Here is an 18,714-nt window from a genome sequence, read left to right on the forward strand (position 1 = left end):
TCCTAGATTCTCACCGTTTCCTTCTCCCAGATTCGCTCACTATGAGTCCACTCGGAAGTTAGTTTACTTCTTTCTGTCATATTTTTTTATGGAACAATCTGTCCCATACCTTCGTGGCGAAGTCTTTTTTTTCATAAATTTAAGGCCCTCTTAAAAGCCTATTGTTTTTTTAGCAAGCCTTCTCCATTCCGCTCCCTTCTAGTACGATTTATTCCAGTCAGCCTGCGATATCTCTCTGATTAAGTGTTGGGCACAAGTTTGCTGATGTTACCTCTGATGAGTGTAGTATGTTTGCTTTCCTTTTGTCACGTCCCGCGTCCATACCTGCGCTCCCGCTGTGGGGAGCGGGAGCCAGCGGCATCCGCGGCATCGGAGACGGCGGGAGAGGGCCTCCGGAGGAGCCGGCGCTGCCACGGGTCGGGCCGATACCGGCGACCTGCTGGGGCGAACGCCGGCCTCGGGAAAGGAGGTTCGCGCCGGCCAAGATGGCGGCACCGGAGCCGACGCCTATTGGAATCCTGAGGCTGAAGGATTCGGGAACTCCTCCCACCTCGCCCCAGATTGGCGAACCCGGGCGATGACTCCGCCTGGAGTTCGGGCAGGCCAATCTGGGAGCTCTGCCGACTCTGGGTTTCCTTCCCGGAGGGCGGGACGGCGCGATATTTAAACTCAAGGACCGGAGGACCTGGTTGCTTCCGGTTCTGTTCCCAAAGCAGGTCCAGTGGTTTCGTGTTACGGATGGCTAGCCACCCTTGCTAGCCACTATCCAGAGACTGTGCTACTGTTACCCACGGATGACTAGCCGCCCTTGCTAGCCACTATCCAGAGACTGCGCTACTGTTACCCACGGATGACTAGCCGCCCTTGCTAGCCACTATCCAGAGACTGCGCTACTGTTACCCACGGATGACTAGCCGCCCTTGCTAGCCACTATCCAGAGACTGCGCTACTGTTACCCACGGATGACTAGCCGCCCTTGCTAGCCACTATTCAGAGACTGTGCTACTGTTACCCACGGATGACTAGCCGCCCTTGCTAGCCACTATCCAGAGACTGCGCTACTGTTACCCACGGATGACTAGCCGCCCTTGCTAGCCACTACCCGGAGACTGTGCTACCGGGAGTCCCGGAGGGCTAGCCGCCCTTGCTAGCCGCTATCCAGAGACTGTGCTACTGTTACCCACGGATTGCTAGCCGCCCTTGCTAGCCTCTATCCAGAGACTGTGCTACTGTTAGCCACGGATTGCTAGCCGCCTTGCTAGCCATTTCCAGAGACTATAGCGATTCTACCCACGGATTGCTAGCTGCCTTGCTAGCCGTTCTCATAGACTGTGTTTGCTGACTGCCGGCCGGGCCAACCGTCAACCCCGCGGTTCCAGCAGTCCTGCTGGCCGCCTGCAGCTGAGGGCTCAACCCTTGGTGAACGGCGGCCGCCGCGGGTGAAGATTCGGGGTTGCACGGCTGTCCTCTGAGGTCTTTCGGGGCCTTAGGGGACCTAAGGGCTCACCATCAAAAGAACACGACACCTTTCCTATCTAATTATGGTGTTCTTTTTTGTTTGTTTTAAATTTTAATTATTTTGTAAGCCATCAAAACCTGTTTTAGAACTGGCGGGATATCAAATTAAACTAATAAACATAAACATTAAAAAATAGAATTTAAAAAAAAATTCCAGGGCTACCAAAGGGTACAATGATGTGCACAAATGTTTGCAAAAAGTACCCTACTATTCTAGATAAAACCCACTGGAGAGAGAAAGAATGTGGTCAGTGTTCTCAGTAATGTAGTAATTCCCTGCAAAGAGACATTGAGATTGCAATCCCATTCTCCACCCCACCCCTGTATTACCTTGGCTTCACATTTCTTGTGGCTTGTGATCTTGCAAACTATTAAAAAAAAAAAAATTAAAACAATGATTATTTTCAACTCATGCAATATACTTTATTTAAAAACTTTGCTGTGGATGGCACTCAGTGCCAAGCACCTTCAATATTGAGTAACTCTTTCACTGTGTCCACAGACGGGAAGTCTGCATCGTGTTTGGCACCCCAATCAATTTGAAATGTTGGTGCCTATGTGTGTGGATCCCTCCTGTTCTCAGAAGCTGCAAGTGTAAATCCCGCAACTTGTGGTAATTGGATTGCTGCTGTAACGAGTGCTTCTGCTTTACTATGGAAAGACGTTTATGACATGAGCACCCAAAGACAGAGACCACTAGGGATTTGTACCAAATTGTCACCTCCAAACCATGGTAGTAAGGGATAAGCCACAAGGTTGTCAAATGGTTCGAAGTCACGAGGAACACATTAATCCTCTATTTTTTTAAAGGAAATTAATGGGACATGCAAAACCACAAATCCAATCAAAAAGGAGTAGAGGATGCTTTATTCAGTACTTGTATTGTAGGACCCGACATGGTCCGTGTTTCAGCGTGATGAAACGCCTACCTCAGGGGTCACAATGGTTTTCGAACAGATGTCAATACACAGAACTATCGAAAGACTTCTGTTCACAAACTGTATGGAGAAAAAGCGCATTTGTTAAGCACCACTTCCTGTGTTGGAGTGTCCATTACCCATCCTCTACTCCCTTTTGATTGGATTTTCTACGTGGAGCAGTGCTTTTTTTGTGCAGGTACGCGCCGGTACAGCATACCGGCACCTTTTTTGTGAGGTCCGGCTCACCTGCCCGCTCCCTTCTGTTCGTGCACCCGTGCTCTTCCCCCCCCCCCCCCCCCCCCCCGCTCTCAGCTCCCCAACTTTCCTTGAAATCTTTAATTTACCCGAAGTCGCAGCGAACCAGCAGTAAAAACAGCTGGCAGGCAGGCAGTCTTGCCTCCTCATTGCTTCCCTTCCCTCTCAGCGCGTACCGCCTTCCTCTGATGTAATTTCCTTTCTGCGAGGGCGGGACACGCTGAGAGGGAAGGGAAGCGACGAGGAGGCAAGCCTGCCTGCCTGCCTGCCTGCCAGCTGTTTGACTTCGGGTAAATTAAAGATTTCAAGGAAAGTCGGGGAGCTGAGGTAGGGCTGGGGTTTGAATGAATTGCTGGATGGGGAGGGGAGGGCAGAGGAGACATGCTGGACATGGATGGGAGGAGAGGGCAGGGAAGAGAGAATTGCTGGACATGCATGGGAGGAGAGGGCAGGGGAGAGGAAAGGAGGCAGAGGAGACATGCTGGACATGGATGGGAGGAGAGGGCAGGGAAGAGAGAATTGCTGGACATGCATGGGAGGAGAGGGCAGGGGAGAGGAAAGGAGGCAGAGGAGAATCGCTGGACATGGATGAGAGGGGAGGTTGGGGGGGAGAGATTCACTAGACATGGATGGCAGGGGAGGAAAGGAGGCAGAGGAGAATCACTGGGCATGAAGGAGAGGGGAGGGCAGGGGAGAGAGGAGACATGCTGGACATGGATGGGAGGGGAGAGTAGGGAAGAGAGAATAGCTGGACATGGATGGATGGGAGGAGAGGGGAGGGCAGGGGAGAGGAGAATCGCTGGACATGGATGGGAGGGGAGCTCAGGAGGCAGAGGAGAATCACTGGACATGGATGAGAGGGGAGGGCATGGGAGAGAGGAGACATACTGGACATGGATAGGAGGGGAAGTCAGCGAAGAGAGATTCGCTGGACATGGATGGAAGGGGAGGGCAGGGGAGAGAGGAGAATCGTTGGACATGGATGGGAGGGAAGGGGAGAGAGGAGAATCACTGGACATGGATGGCAGGAGAGGACAGGGGACAGAGGAGAATCGCTGGACATGGGAGGGGAGGGCAGGGGAGAGAGGAGACATGCTGGACATGGATGGAGGGGAGGGAAGACAGGAAGGAGATGCACATAGATGGGAGGGGAGGGCAGGGGAGAGAGGAGAAATGCTGGAAATGGATGGAGAGGAGAGCAGGAGAGAGAGGAGAAATGCTGGACTTGGATGGAGGAGAGGGGAGAGAAAATTATTGCTTTTTATGGATACAGGGGAGGGAAGAGAGAGGAGAAATGCTGGACATGGATTGAGGGGAGGGGAGAGGAGAAGTGCTGGACATAGATGGAGGGGAGGAAAGAAAAAAGAAGAAGATATACATGGATGGAGATGAGGGAAAGAGGAGAAAAACTGCACATGGATGGAGAAAATAGGCAAAAGCTGGATCCACGTTATACCTCCTCCAGTCAATTCCACGGAGGAGGACCCAGCTTTTACTTATGAATGTAGGGCAATAAATGAAGAAGAAAGGAGGAAACTAAAGCAATATATGGAAAGGAAGCCCTGGAAATGGAGTTAAGGGAACAGATAGAGAGCAGCAGAATCAGAGACTGGGACCAATATGGATAGAAAAACAAAGTCACCAGACAACAAAGGTAGAAAAAATCATTTTATTTTCATTTTAGTGTTTAGAATATGTCCAATTTGAGAATTTACATCTGCTGTCTTATTTTGCACTGGGTATACTGGAGCTGTAACAGCTTACAGAAATTATTTATAATGAAAAAGAATCACATTATTTTTTTCTCCTATACTAGTATAATATTTTCAATGATGTCTGTTTATATGCGCCATGGCTGGTATAAGGGGTGTGGCTAATGTGGGTGTGGCTACAATAGGGGTAGAGTCATATGTGGTGACCCCGCCCATAATGAGTACTAGTGCCTTTTTTTCTACAAAAAAAAGCACTGACATGGAGGCTTTTTCCTGTTTTGCTTGTGGCTCTCAGAACCATAAATCCACACATGCCATGGCCAGAACTGGATTAACTTGTTCCATATAATGTTGGAGCCAGATAGCAACTCTTGAATATGGAGACCAGGTATGCAGCACGCCTGGTAGAATGGATGGCTAATAGTAGCCTCACACTCCTGGAACCAGCAAAGAGTAGTAAATACACCAAAGCAGAGGAAGTAGCGATACCAAATAGGAAGCACCTCTCTGGACAGGAAGTTCAGAAGGGCCCTGTCTCTGTCAGTCTTCTAAATATAGGCTCTGTCTCCTTCCACCCGTCTTCCGCCCACAAACAAAGGAAGCCAGGGCGGAAAACTCACAGAAGCCTCTAAATCAGGGAGTTTTTTTGCCAGTGCATCATTATAGTCTCTTGTCTATATAGACTTGTGACTAGAGCTTCCCGACTCCAGTCTTCTGGGCAAGGAACACAGGTTCAAGTAACACTTGCTGTTCAATTAACTGCCTCATGACATAGAATTTTTAAAAACACAACTCCCCTAAAGATTCTGATGCTGTATTACTCTGGGGAAGCATATAAAACTACCCTTCAGAGGAGAAATAATTAGTTATAATTCTAAAAAAAATTAAACCTTGATCATCTTGAATTTAAAAGTGTTGCAAATAAAATTCAGATCTTAGAATCTAAACATCAGTTATCCTGCTCTCCTATAATATGCATACTGCCTCATGAAATAATTGGAATGTTGCAGACAATGTGTCTGCTACCAAAGTATTTATTTCGTTTATTTCAATGTATGTGTCAACCACTTTTCAATAAAAACTGAGCACATTACAGGAATTCAGCATAAAATGTTAACCATAAAACCTGTACATACAACACTGATTTCACAGGGTGGAATTTCCCTGCAATAACATTGCTTCTTAGCTTTCTGGCTCAGTTCCCAGCACAGAGTCTCTGCTGTGAGCTTTTGTGACCCAACCCCGCTGCAAACATGATTATATAACAACCATTAGCAAAGCAACAGGATTACACTTCCTGCTAATTAATTCATCAGTTAGCTGATTAAACCTCCTGCTAATTAGTCATTTAGCTGCCATAGGTTATTGTACCTCCTGAGGATCTTGGCCGGGCTGCCCACATGTATCCCATGATGTTGTGGTACACTACAACAGTGATTCCCAAACCTGGTCCTGGAGACACCCTAGCTAGTAAGGTTTTCAGGATATCCACAATGAATATTCATGAAAGATACCTGCACGCACTGCCTCCACTGCATGCATATCTCTCTCATGAATATTCATTGTGGATATCCTGAAAACCTGACTGGCTGGGGTGCCTACAGGACCAGGTTTGGGAACCACTGCGCTATAGTGTCCCAGTGTGTTTCAGCAATCAGGACCCGGGTGCCAGACTGAACTGAACACATTCTCTAACTCCTGGCAACTAACTTTCTGCTGCTATCCCCCATATCTGGGATGCAACATTAAAGTGAACTGCACTAGTAGGAAGCATAAAGAAGCCTCGGTCAGGATTGCTGGGACAGGTCTCACCAGGACCTTACAGGTGGAATTGGAAGAAAGAGTTGTACACTCACCTTTGCAGACCATTCCTTGAACTTCCACCTGTTCTTTACAACCCGCACATGGCTTTTTCTTCTTGATCACTTTCTCCTTGAAGCTGTGAGGCTCCACTTTCTCAGCCTATACAAAGCAAGAGAAGAAGAAGCAGCCATTATTTGTGCTTTTACATATTTCCCTCTAGTCCATAGAAATGGCCATAAGCAGGGTCCATCACAGAAACCTAAAAAGGCCCATTTTACTTAAGAATGGAGATGGGAATTCTAATGTCCAGGTCGGGATATACTCAACTCTGGCAGTATTTTACAAAAGGCTCTGCCGAATGTGAAGCCTTTTGTAAAGCGCTGATAAGGACACGCAGAGTGTGTGTGTATTTCCCTGCATGGAGCAGCAGAAGCCATTTTACAAATGCTGTATACTCAAGGGGGTGGAGTTTGGAGACTAAATGTGAACAGATGTGTGGAGTGAGATGTACTTAGAAATCTCCAGCTTAGATGTCAATATAACATTTATGTTTCAGATGCTATTATTACTTAGTTTGTTGTTGGTACTTGTAGTTGCTACATAACTTAGGTTTCTCCTCAATACCACAGTGTCGCGTCTCCCACACCCGGTGTGTGTTCTTCATCTGATGGTGTAGGTTTAGTTTCTTTTATTGCTCTTACTCTGTACCTTACTATTACCTCCTTGGATATTTATTCAATATTCTATCTTGCCTAGTGACTGAGTTTCCTCTATTTCATTATCTCTGAACTACTTTGATTATGGTTAATATTAATATTTTTTCCTTAAATGTTAATAGATTAAACCACTCAGTGAAAAGGAAGAAGGTCTTCAACTATATATTAAGAAACAAAGCCCTGACATTATTTATTTATTTAGATTTTGCTCACACCTTTTTCAGTAGTAGCTCAAGGTGAGTTACATTCAGGTAAGGTACACTGGATATATTATGTTCCAGGAAACACATTTACTGGCATCAGAATGTCTTAAGTTTAAAATTGTCATGGATTTCTGCTCATGTTTACTATCCTGCAATTCATAAGAAAGCTGGGGTGTCTATACCAGTGGCGTAGCTAGGTGGGGCCACGGGGGCCCCCCAAATTTCATCTGGGTCCCTGGTTTTGCTGGCAGGGGTCCCCAACCCACGCCAGCTGAAGCCTTGTCCAGCACCGGTCTCCAGCGCTGCTGTGTTCCCTGCATGCTCAGCTTCCCTTAAAGGAGCGTGCAGGACATGAGGAGGAAAAGAGAGCAGGGCAGGAAATGCGGCGGCGCCGGAGACCAGCGCTGGAAAAGACTTCAGCTGGCGGGGGTTGGGACCCCTGCCAGCCAAGGTATTTGCTGCTGTGAGGTGCGGCAGGGTGGCAACGGGGCAGCAGACTAAAATGTGCCCCCCACCTTGGGCTCTGGCCCCCTCCCACCGTGAGGTCTGACTAACCCCTGGTCTATACTGATTAGTAAACCATTCCTTTTATTATTGATTCTCACAAAGCATCCACTTCAACCTAAGAATAATGATTTGTTTATTTGTCATAGCTGGTGACTTTAATCTCTCTTTGGATCTAATTCTAGATAGACAATCATCTTCAAAATGTACTAAATCACGTTCCTGGTGAGAGCTACATAATCTTATTGACTCCTGGAGAATACTTAATCCTACTAATAGAGATAATACTTTCTCTTCAGCAACTCATAATACATATATCAGAATAGATTTTTTTCTTTACTAGCTAAACCATTAATATCAGATGTAGCAGACTGTGAATTTTTTCCAATTTTGATTTCTAACCATGCTGCTGTTTCTTTGAATCTAAAATTAGGCATCGATATATCACACAAATCTCAATGGAGATATAATAATGGCCTTCTCCTTGATTCTGATTTTCTTTAACATGCTGAAAATTTCACCAAGGAATTTTTAAAACACAACTCCCCTAAAGATTATAATGCTTTATTACTTTGGGGAATCATATAAAACTACCCTTAGGAGGAGAAATAATTAGTTATAATTCTAAAAAAAAATTAAACCCTGATAATCTTGAAATTAAAAATTTTGAAAATAAAATTCAGATCTTAGAATCTAAACATCAGTTATTCTCCTATAATATTAGGGGCTGCTTTTACAAAGCCGCGCTATCGATTGGGCTCCTTCCCATTCAACGCATGCTAATCGGTAGTAAAAGGGCCCCATTATAAAAGGAGCCCTTAAGAGTATTAGTCACAGCAAAATATCAATACAACAAAACTTGGCTGGCCAAGAGATTTGTATACAGAAATCTGGAAAATATACTGGCGATAAAAAAGCTGGGACCTCGTTTATTAAGGTGCGCTAGAGGCGCACTAGCATTTGTAGTGCATGCTAAACATTAGCAGGTGCCAACTGTGTAGATACCCATAATATTCCTATGGGTGTCTACACAGCGCATGCAAATTTTTTGCATTTGATAAAAACGCTAGCGCACCTAAGTAAACAGAGCCCCTGGTCACTTATTATCTAGAGGGCCCTTTTACTAAGCTGTGTAAGCATCTATGCATGCTCAACGCACCCCAAAATGGAGTTACCGCCTGGCTACCATGTGGCTCTTACGGTAATTTCATTTTTGGTATGTGTCCGATACGCACATCCGAAAAATCATTTTTATTTTCGGGCATGCATATCGGACGTGCACCAAGTGGCATTTGATGCATGTAGGTCATTACCGCAAGGTTACCGTGTGAGACTTTACCACTAGGTCAATGGCTGGCAGTAAGGTCTCAGCCCCAAAATGGACGCGTGGCAATTTTGATTTTGTCGCATGTCCATTTTCGGCAAAAATTTTAAAAAGGCATTTGAATCAGATTGGAAAAAATTCTCCAAAAAGCAACAAAAGAATGTTCTATATTTGCTTGTGCTGTAGAAATGTGGGGATTAGCATTTTTAATAGAGAAGATTCGAGTTTTAGTATGTTTACCTTTTAAATATTTTGGGGTCATTTTACTAAGGTGAGCTGAAAAATGGATCTGCACGCGCCCAAAACACGTGCCTACACTACCGCAGGCCATTTTTCAGCATACCTTAATAAAAGGACCCCTCAATATTTAAAAGGTAAACATACTAAAACTTGAATCTCCGCTATTAAAAATGCTAATCCCCACATTTCTACAGCACAAGCAAATATAGAACATTCTTTTGTTGCTTTTTGGAGAATTCTTTCCAATCTGATTCAACTGCTAATTCCAATACCATCGATTCTTTCCTTCAAGATTTAGATCATACTACCTTGACAAATAAACAAGAAGTTCCTATTTCTGGTACAGAACTCAAAAATACTATTAAAATATTAGCTACAAATAAAACACCAGGATTAGATGGATATACAGCAGAATTTTTTTTTAAGTTTTCATTCTTTATTTCTGCTCCTTTTACTGGATTACTATAATGATATGCATCTTGATCCAAACAATCAACACAATTATAACTCTTATTCTAAAGCCTGGAAGAGATCATACACTACCTTAAAGTTAGACCTATTTCTCTTCTAAATTTAAATAATTAAATTCTAACTAAATGTTGGCACTCAGATTAACCCCCCTGTTTACTAAAGCTTAGCCTGAGTTATCTGCAACAGGGCCCATTTTATTCCTATGGGCCCTGTTGCAGATAACTTAAACTAAGCTTTAGTAAACAACCCCCTAAATAAAGTACTGAATAGAATTATACATCTAATCAAATAGGATTTATGAAAAACAGGTCATAAGAGAATGAAACAGTCTAAGATTAACCACATGGTCTCCAAGAGTCAATATCCTTATGTAGCTTTCTCATTGGATGCAAAAAAAACAAAACAACTTTTGATCACATTGAAAGGTCTTATCTTTTCAAAATTATAGATTAGATCCTAAATTAAACCAGTTTTTCCATTTGTCTTAAAATACTATATAATAACCCTTCCTCCAGATACTAGTTAATAATAAAATAGCACATCCATTCAGTTGCATAGAGGTACAAGGCAAATTGGAGGAGTGGCCTAGTGGTTAGGGTGGTGGACTCTGTTCCTGAGGAACTGAGTTTGATTCCCACTTCAGGCACAGTTTCTTGTGACTCTGGGCAAGTCACTTAACCCTCCATTGCCCCAGGTACAAATAAAAATACCTGTATATGTAAGCCGCATTAAGCCTGCCATGAGTGGGAAAGCAAGGGGTACAAATGTAACTAAAATAAAAAAAAAATCCACTTTTCTTTTCAATATTGCCCTGGAACCTTTATTAATAGCAATATGTAATAATCCACATACCTTTGGAATCGGCACACCTAACAATCAAATTAAAGTTGTGGCCTATGCTGATGATTTAGCTCTATTTTTAGCACAACTGCAGGTCTGAATTCTACAATTAATGAATACAGTTGATAGATTTTCTTCCAATTCCAGATGTAAAATCAACTGGGAAAAATCAGAAATAATGCCCCATAATTTATCCACAATTCAATCCAATATTGGACATCATAATTTTCAATGGTCCCCATTACAATTAAAACATTTAGGTATATGGCTTAATAAAGATTCAGAATAGACCATTCTACTTAATGCAAAAAAAAATTATAATCGATGAAGCCACAGATAAATGGTCTCCTTTGTTTCTTTCTTGGCGGGGCAACATAGACACCATTAAAATGGTTCTGACTACATTTTGATGATAATGCCCATTCTTTGTTCTAAAGAATTTTATAAGACTATGGGGCTGATTTTCAAACACTTAGGGGCCCTTTTACTAAGCCGTGTAGGCGTGTATGTGCATCCTACGAGCGTCAATTTTTAACTACCCCCCGGCTACCGTGTGCCCTGGGCAGTAATTTAATTTTTTACGTACGTACACTAAGCACGCCGGGTGCTAACCGGGCGGTAAATGGCATTGTACGTGCATACACCATTACAGCCTGGTTAATACGTGAGACTTTACCGCTAGGTCAATGGATGGCAATAAGGTCTCAGACCCAAAATGGACACACGCCAATTCTTATTTTGCCGCACGTCCATTTTTGGCCCCCCAGAAAAGGCCATTTTTGCAGGCACACTGAAAAATGAACCTGTGCACATCCAATATATGCATCAATACCAGCGCAGGCCATTTTTCAGCACACCTTAGTAAAAGGACCCCTTAGGCTAATGAATTTACATAAGGGCTCATTTTCTATGTAACTTCGTAAGTGTAAGTTCTTTGAAAATATGCCTCTTTAGATACTAACCCCTTGTTTACTAAGCCACGGGACAATGCGACATTCAAAGTGAATGGGCTGTGTCAGTATTAGCGCACCGCAGCCGCTAGTGCACCTTAGTAAACAGGGGGATAAATTCATAAGCGGTCGGTGGCCCCACTGTTTGGGGAGGCTAAAGGGGGTGGGGTTAGGGGTGGGGCCAGGGATGGAGCTTACATCCATAATTGTCTGATAACACACAGAAAAAAAATAAGTAAAAATAAAATAGTCACAATTAATACCTTTTATTAAATTTAGATATTAGATATGTATCATATGTCAAAGAATAAAGTGGTTGCTCAAAGCATATACTAACCACAATCGCTCAACTGCAAAACACTATGCACAAATTTATGCAAAAACACACTCAGAATCTTACTGTAAATATTACACTGGGCAGACCCTAATACACCAATATACCCCCCCATATGGAAAATGCAGACCGTCAACAATATGAAACAAGGATCATAATATCACAATTCTCATGTAGAGCCACAAAACACCCTTTTAGGGTGGATAGTGTTCACAATCCTCTTTTATTAATGACCATATGTAGATCCTTCAAGAGGTAGTGTGTCATGATTTAGGCTCTAAACCCTTTCTGATGTTTTGGTGCCACCTTAGTAAGGCTAACACACAATCTCTCCACTGCAAAACACTGTACACAAACTTGTGCAAAAACACACTCAGAACCTTACCAAACCATAACAGCACTAATTCCAAGAACAGGACGAGCTACAACCTTATGCGTGGAAAGGAGCACTGTAATTACACCGGGCTCTAAAACACCAGTACACTACCTAGTGAAAAACAAAACAAAAAGGGCTGCAAATACTACACGCTAGAGAATACTGCACCTTGATCACACATGAAAAACACATGACACAACAGATATGAAGGCAAAATACTGAACTGGAAAGTTACCTCAAGAAGTCAGACCCAGCATGCAGCAATACTAGAAAAATTGAAACTTACATGCAAAATATCACAGATGCACATTTCCAAAAGCTAATCCGCAATATCAGTATCTCTGGCAACATTCAATGACATATACACACAAACCAGGACTTGTAGCCACCAACTCAAAGAGAGTGCTTGAAACAGTTCACACCAGTATAATATAATAGAAATTTTTTATGTATGTAGAGTACCCTCAGATATTTACCACTATTACTGCAGTCAATAATGCTGCTACAAGGTGGCATAGCACTTCTTTCATCGGGGAAAGTGATTGAAACCCCGCGGAGTCGGGCGGTTTCAGGGGAAGGCAATTGATGAATGTTTCAGCAAGGCAAGATAGTTCTGCCAGGGAGGCAAGAATTTGTTAAGATAAGTGCACAGTTTTCACCTAGTATATACATTTTTAAAAGTGATAAGCGATTTTATAGCACTGAGGTGATTGGGAAGCATGAAAAAATGAGCATATGTTGCTCCTCCCAAAAAATTTGTTAGAGTTACCCGATGAAAGAAGTGCTATGCCACCTTGTAGCAGCATTATTGACTGCAGTAATAGTGGTAAATATCTGAGGGTACTCTACATACATAAAAAATTTCTATTATATTATACTGGTGTGAACTGTTTCAAGCACTCTCTTTGAGTTGGTGGCTACAAGTCCTGGTTTGTGTGTATATATCATTTCCAAAAGCTGACATATTCCAATTAATAAATTCTGAATAAAACACTTTTTTCTACCTTTGCTGTCTGATCATCTAGTTTTTCTATTCGCTTTGGTCCCAGTGTTTTCTGTTTTATGCAGTGTCTTCTTTCCATTTGATATTTTTTCTCTTACCATGTCCACCATCCTCCTGTGTCCTTATGCGTCCTGTCTAACATCTGTAGCCCTGTCCCTATCCTTTCTCCAGTTTCAGCATCTGCCCTCAAAGTGTTCCAATCCAGCCCTTAAATTCAGCAATTTTTCTCTCCATCATCCAGCATTTCTTCTCACTCCCCTCCCCTCTATCCATGTGCATCTACTTCCTCTGTCTTCCCTCCCCTCTAACCATGTCCAGCATTTCTCCTCGCTCCCTTCCACTCCATCCGTGTGCATCTCCTTCCTTTGTCTTTCCTTCCCTTCATCCTTGTTGTACATTTCTCCTCTTCCCTGCCCCCCCCCACTCCATCCATGTCCACCATTTCTCCTCTCTTCTCTCCCCTCCATCTATCCATGTCCAACTCTCCATTCTCCCCTGCCCTCTCCACCATCCATCCATATCCAGCAAATTTCTTCTCTCCCCTGCCCTCTCCATCCATCCATGTCCAGCAATTCTCCTCTCTTCCCTGCCCCCCCTCCATCCATCCATGTCCAGTAACTCTCCATTCTCCCCTGCCCTCTCTCCTCCATCCACCCATATCCAGAAAATTTCCTCTCTCCCCTGCCCCCATTCATCCATCCATGTCCAGCAATTCTCCTCTCCTCTGCCCTCCCCTCTATCCATCCATGTCCAGCAACTCTCCATTCTCCCCTGCCCTCTCCTCCATCCGTCCATATCCAGCAAATTTCCTCTCTCCCCTGCCCTCTCCATCCATCCATGTCCAGCAATTCTCCTCTCTCCCCTTCCCTGCCCTTCCCTCCATCCATCCATGTCCAGCACCTCTCCATTCTCTCCTGCCCTTTCCTCCATCCACCCATATCCAGAAAATTTCCTCTCCCCTACTCCCATTCATCCATCCATGTCCAGCAATTCTCCTCTCTCCCCTGCCCCTCCCCTCCTCTCCATGTCCAGCGATTCTCCTCTCTCCCCTACCCTCCCCTCCTCTCCATGTCCAGCGATTCTCCCTGCCCTCCCTCAGCTCCCCAACAGCCCTCCTCTCTATTCCTTCCTGCCCCCCTACGTGTTTAACCCTTTTATTTTCAGTGGCTTTGACGGCAGTGAAGAAGACACCTCAGCGGGCTTACCTCCAGCTTCTCCCTTCCCTCACACAGTGTCCCGCCTTCTGCGATGATGTATTTCCTGTTTCTGCAAGGGCGGGACACTGTGTGAGGGAAGGGAGAAGCTGGAGGTAAGCCCGCTGAGGTGTCTTCTTCACTGCCGTCAAAGCCACTGAAAATAAAAGGGTTAAACGCGCGGGGGGGGGGCAGGAAGGAATGGAGAGCCATGATTATAGTTTGACGAAGTGAGGAGCCGGCGCCATGAGTGGGGTGGGGGGGGGGGGTGGACGCCAGCGGGGAGAGGACAGGAAGATACAATTTTGTTCTTTGTTCCATCCAGCCAGGAAGCAGCCAGGGAAAGGTCACGGTTGGGCTGGGGAGGCTTAGCTGGCATTACCTCACCAGCAGCCGCTACAGCGGCTTTGTAAAAGGGGAGGTAAGGTAAAGTGAGTATCCAGATATAATTAAAGTCCTCAATATGAGATGTAATAACACATGAGGAAATAATTTGCAGAGTAATAGGAGATAAATTTAATTCAAGCTGTAACCATATTGCATCATGATCTGTAATACTGATAACCAACAAGAGTCCATAACATGCCAGTGAGACTTGATGGTATTTATTTATTTAGATTTTGCTCGCACCTTTTTCAGTAGTAGCTCAAGGTGAGTTACATTCAGGTACACTGGATATTTCTCTGTCCCAGGAGGGCTCACAATCTAAGTTTGTACCTGAGGCAATGGAGGGTTAAGTGACTTGCCCAAGATCACAAAAAGCAGAAGCGGGATTTGAACCGACCAATCTGGATTGTATAAAAGTCAGGAAAATTAACACCACCTTTTTCTCTGGAAGCTTTGAGAGTTTTAATAACAATTCTAGGTTCTTTGTCCTTAAAGTTACCAATTTATCCATAGGTGCCCCGTGAATGGGCTGTGTCGGAATTGCTACACGATTTTGTAAAAGGTAGGTGCTGTTGTTTATTGATAAATGTATGGATACTGATGGGGGGAAGGGGTTATTATTCATTTATAAATGTATGGATACCAACAGATGGCATACTTCTCACATGGCATTATGGTATAATCCTAGATTATACTGACCACAATGGAAATGTCTTAGAATATTTTGTTCTCAGTATTTATTCTTTATCCACTACATCTGAATCTTAACTTAGAAGATAACCATAATGTTTTACTGAACATACTTCTCTCACTTGACCTTCAAATCATTCTAAGATCTAAGAGATCATTGAAAAATGCAACTGCTTTAAATGAAACATTTTGGTGACACACTGTATGCCTTGTTTAGAAATATGAAATTAAAGCATCAGAAAAAACCAACAGGGGTCGTAAGACACTGGCTATATGGATACCCTTAGAATGCTATTTAGATCTTAGGAAGTAATTATTCCGTCATTGGGCTTTAGCTAGTCTTTTATTCTCTTTTATTGTTTTCTTTTTCTCCTCTTTCTTCTTAATATTTTATTGGTCTGTTACTTTCTCCTGCTATTATTCTGGAGGTATTGGCTATTTTCAGCTGTTGTTATTTACATCTGAAAATTCAATAAAAACTGAACTTAGAAAAGCAAAACAAAAATAAACCAAACATACTCATGCAAAAAATAAATGATGGGAACCTGGCAGCTTAGTCACTTGGGGGCCCTTTTACAAAGCTGCGCTAAAAAGTGGCCGGCACTGTTGCCAGCACGTGGGTTTTCTGTGCACTGTGGTCACTTTAGTGCAGCAGTAAATGGCCACATTTCCATATATTTCTTTAATGGCCACACACTAATTTCCCAATTAGCGCATGGTCCCAAGAAGCAACAAGGCAGACGATCCGCAAATTCCAATGTGGAGATAAACAAAGAAGATCAGTGATAAGTCCAAACAAGTCTTTATTGCAGAACCTGAAGCAAATAAAATGCCCATCACAGCTGCGTCAGAGGCTACAAAATAATAAACAATAAAAAATTACACATATAAACAAAAGATAAAAAATACAAAATAAGAAATATAAAATATGAAAATCATGTCATGTAAATACAAATATAATATATATATATAGTAATAATACATGCTTCCTTTCTTTTTTGATAAGCATGTACAAATACAAAATACTTTTCAGAACGGGATTAACGCACACCGATGGACACACTACCGCAGGATGCCTCCAAATGTTCTGCTGAGTAAAAGGGCCCCTTAACCCTCCATTCCCTCAGGTACAAAATAAGAACCTCTATATAATATATAAACCGCATTGACTGTGGCCACAGAAAGGCGGTATAGCAAATCCCATCCCCTTCCTTCTCTCTTTCGCATGGTTGTGTTGACACTTCCATATGTCCATAGCGATTCTTTCACATGTGGATGTCCAATTTTACAAATTTAGATGTGCAAGTGCAATTAAGTAGTGAGGTAGCAATTTTTATTTTTTCTTCTTTTTTGGATGTGGAAAATAAACAAGAGATTAAGAAGAATTTAATCCCTTAATCCCTTGTGAAAAGCCCTGGCCAAAATGAGCCCTTTTTAAAATTCTATGCATGCCTTTGAGCTGACATGAAACCCAACAGAGACGTGTTTTCCCATAATATTCCCTTTGTAAAAGGGGGAGTGCATGTATACATTTTTGGCCTACCCAAATCATACTTCCATGCCTGCTTCCTTGAAATATTTGCATGGTGTGGATCTCCATCTGTATGTAGCAGGTCTCTTGTTGGTTGGGGCTGAGGTTTGCCCCAGAGATGGATACATAATCAATCTGTAGTGTCTATAGCCAAATGTATTCCTTTTCCTTCTAAACTTTAACTCACGACACAGACAATTTAAGGTTTCCCCTCTTTGTTGTGAGCTCACTATAGTGGATAGCAAAAAGAATTAGACACAGAAGTGCAAAAAGAGGTCACTGTAAACTGTGCACGCTTTAAGATAAAAGTACCTTTAACAAGCACTCCAATATAAGGATAATGAAAAAGTAAAAGGCAAATTATCCATAAAATCAGAGTATGTTAGTTGCAATACTGATCATAACATTTCATTGCAGAAATATTGAAAGGTCTTCTTGGTGTAATTTCACTCACTTCCTAACTCCAGCATCTTTCATATGTTCAGCAACAACAGAATAGAGAGTTGCACCGGGACAGAAATCTTACCCATCCCCACAAGAATTGAACCTGTCCCCACCCAATAACGTAAGAATTTAATGGTACATAAAAAAAATTCTGGTCGGCTCTCTCGGTCAGCTTGGGTTCGAGCCATAGCATTTCATTACTTATTTATGTATATAATTTTTTATGTTTTATTTCATTCAAATATATTGACCCCTGAGGCAGGCCTTAGCACCGAAACACGGCCGTGTCGGGTTGTTTTTATGTTTGTCAGAATTAAGATCTTTTTCAATATCCTGAGTTCTCCTCACTCTTTTCCTCCTGTGCTCACGTTTGCGTGAGGGACTTTTCCTCCTTTTGTTTTGTTTCTGGGACATAGACCATAGACGTCCGCCTGGCCCTACCCTTATGTTCCAACTGCTGGTGTTGCCCTCGAAGCCCACTTCAACCTATTCATCTTCTCATTTGCGGGACACAGATCGTAAAAGTCTGTCCAGCACTGTCCTCATGTTCCAGTCACTAAAGTTGCTGTCTAAGCCCTTTCCAGCCCATCCTAAACCAGATTGCCATATATGAGACACAGACCATACAAGTCTACCTGGTATCGGCCCTAGTTCATCACAGCCTGAGTCGCCATCTAAGCGTCACTTGACACATCCACACACATGCAGCCATTTAAGTTTAGGTTTTTTATAACTTCCATTTTCTAATTACAAACTCAATCTAGGTCCAAACTATATAATTGGTTGCACATATTATACTACAAATTCCTCTCTAGTAACCGTTTAACATTAAAAAAAATTCTTTATTAATAAATCAATATAATCTTCCTAAAATTAAATCCATTCCCTTAACCCATAGTTACACCAAACCAATCCATACACACTCACATTCACCAACACATTTAAAATTGCACACAATTCTCCAAAATACTATTACAGTACAACATTAAATAACATATATCTGGTGATATTTTGCATCAATATGTGATCATAGTTCTTTTAGTCACTTGTCAATCCAGTGCTCTGAAGTCTCCCACCAAAGCAACCTTACTTCAAATCACTTTCAATGAATCAAAATCATCAGCTTTGTGGAGTAATAATGTTCTTTCTTCCAACAGACCATCATAATATCAGTGATAAATCATGAGCACTCAATGATGATGTCAGTCATAAATATCCAAGATGCCCATCTTCACTGTTAACAGAATCTAATGTTCCAGATATATATATATTTTTTTGAAACCATTATTGCACTTCTTTT

At 42.8% G+C, this 18,714-nt stretch overlaps 1 protein-coding gene across 3 annotated transcripts in view; it reads right to left on the bottom strand.

The window, feature by feature from the left end:
* TNS2 (tensin 2) overlaps positions 1–18,714 on the bottom strand; it is a 336,420-nt gene that overhangs the window by 247,530 nt on the left and 70,176 nt on the right. For all 3 annotated transcript variants that reach the window (XM_030198195.1, XM_030198196.1, XM_030198194.1), the window contains exons 2-3: positions 6,262–6,367; positions 1,849–1,886 (exon numbers count right to left, since the gene is read on the bottom strand). In XM_030198195.1, the coding sequence (XP_030054055.1) occupies positions 1,849–1,886; positions 6,262–6,367 (144 nt within the window). The remainder of the gene's footprint in view (positions 1–1,848; positions 1,887–6,261; positions 6,368–18,714) is intronic.

Source organism: Microcaecilia unicolor, chromosome 3 (assembly GCF_901765095.1).
Source record: "Microcaecilia unicolor chromosome 3, aMicUni1.1, whole genome shotgun sequence".
Taxonomy (NCBI): domain Eukaryota; kingdom Metazoa; phylum Chordata; class Amphibia; order Gymnophiona; family Siphonopidae; genus Microcaecilia; species Microcaecilia unicolor.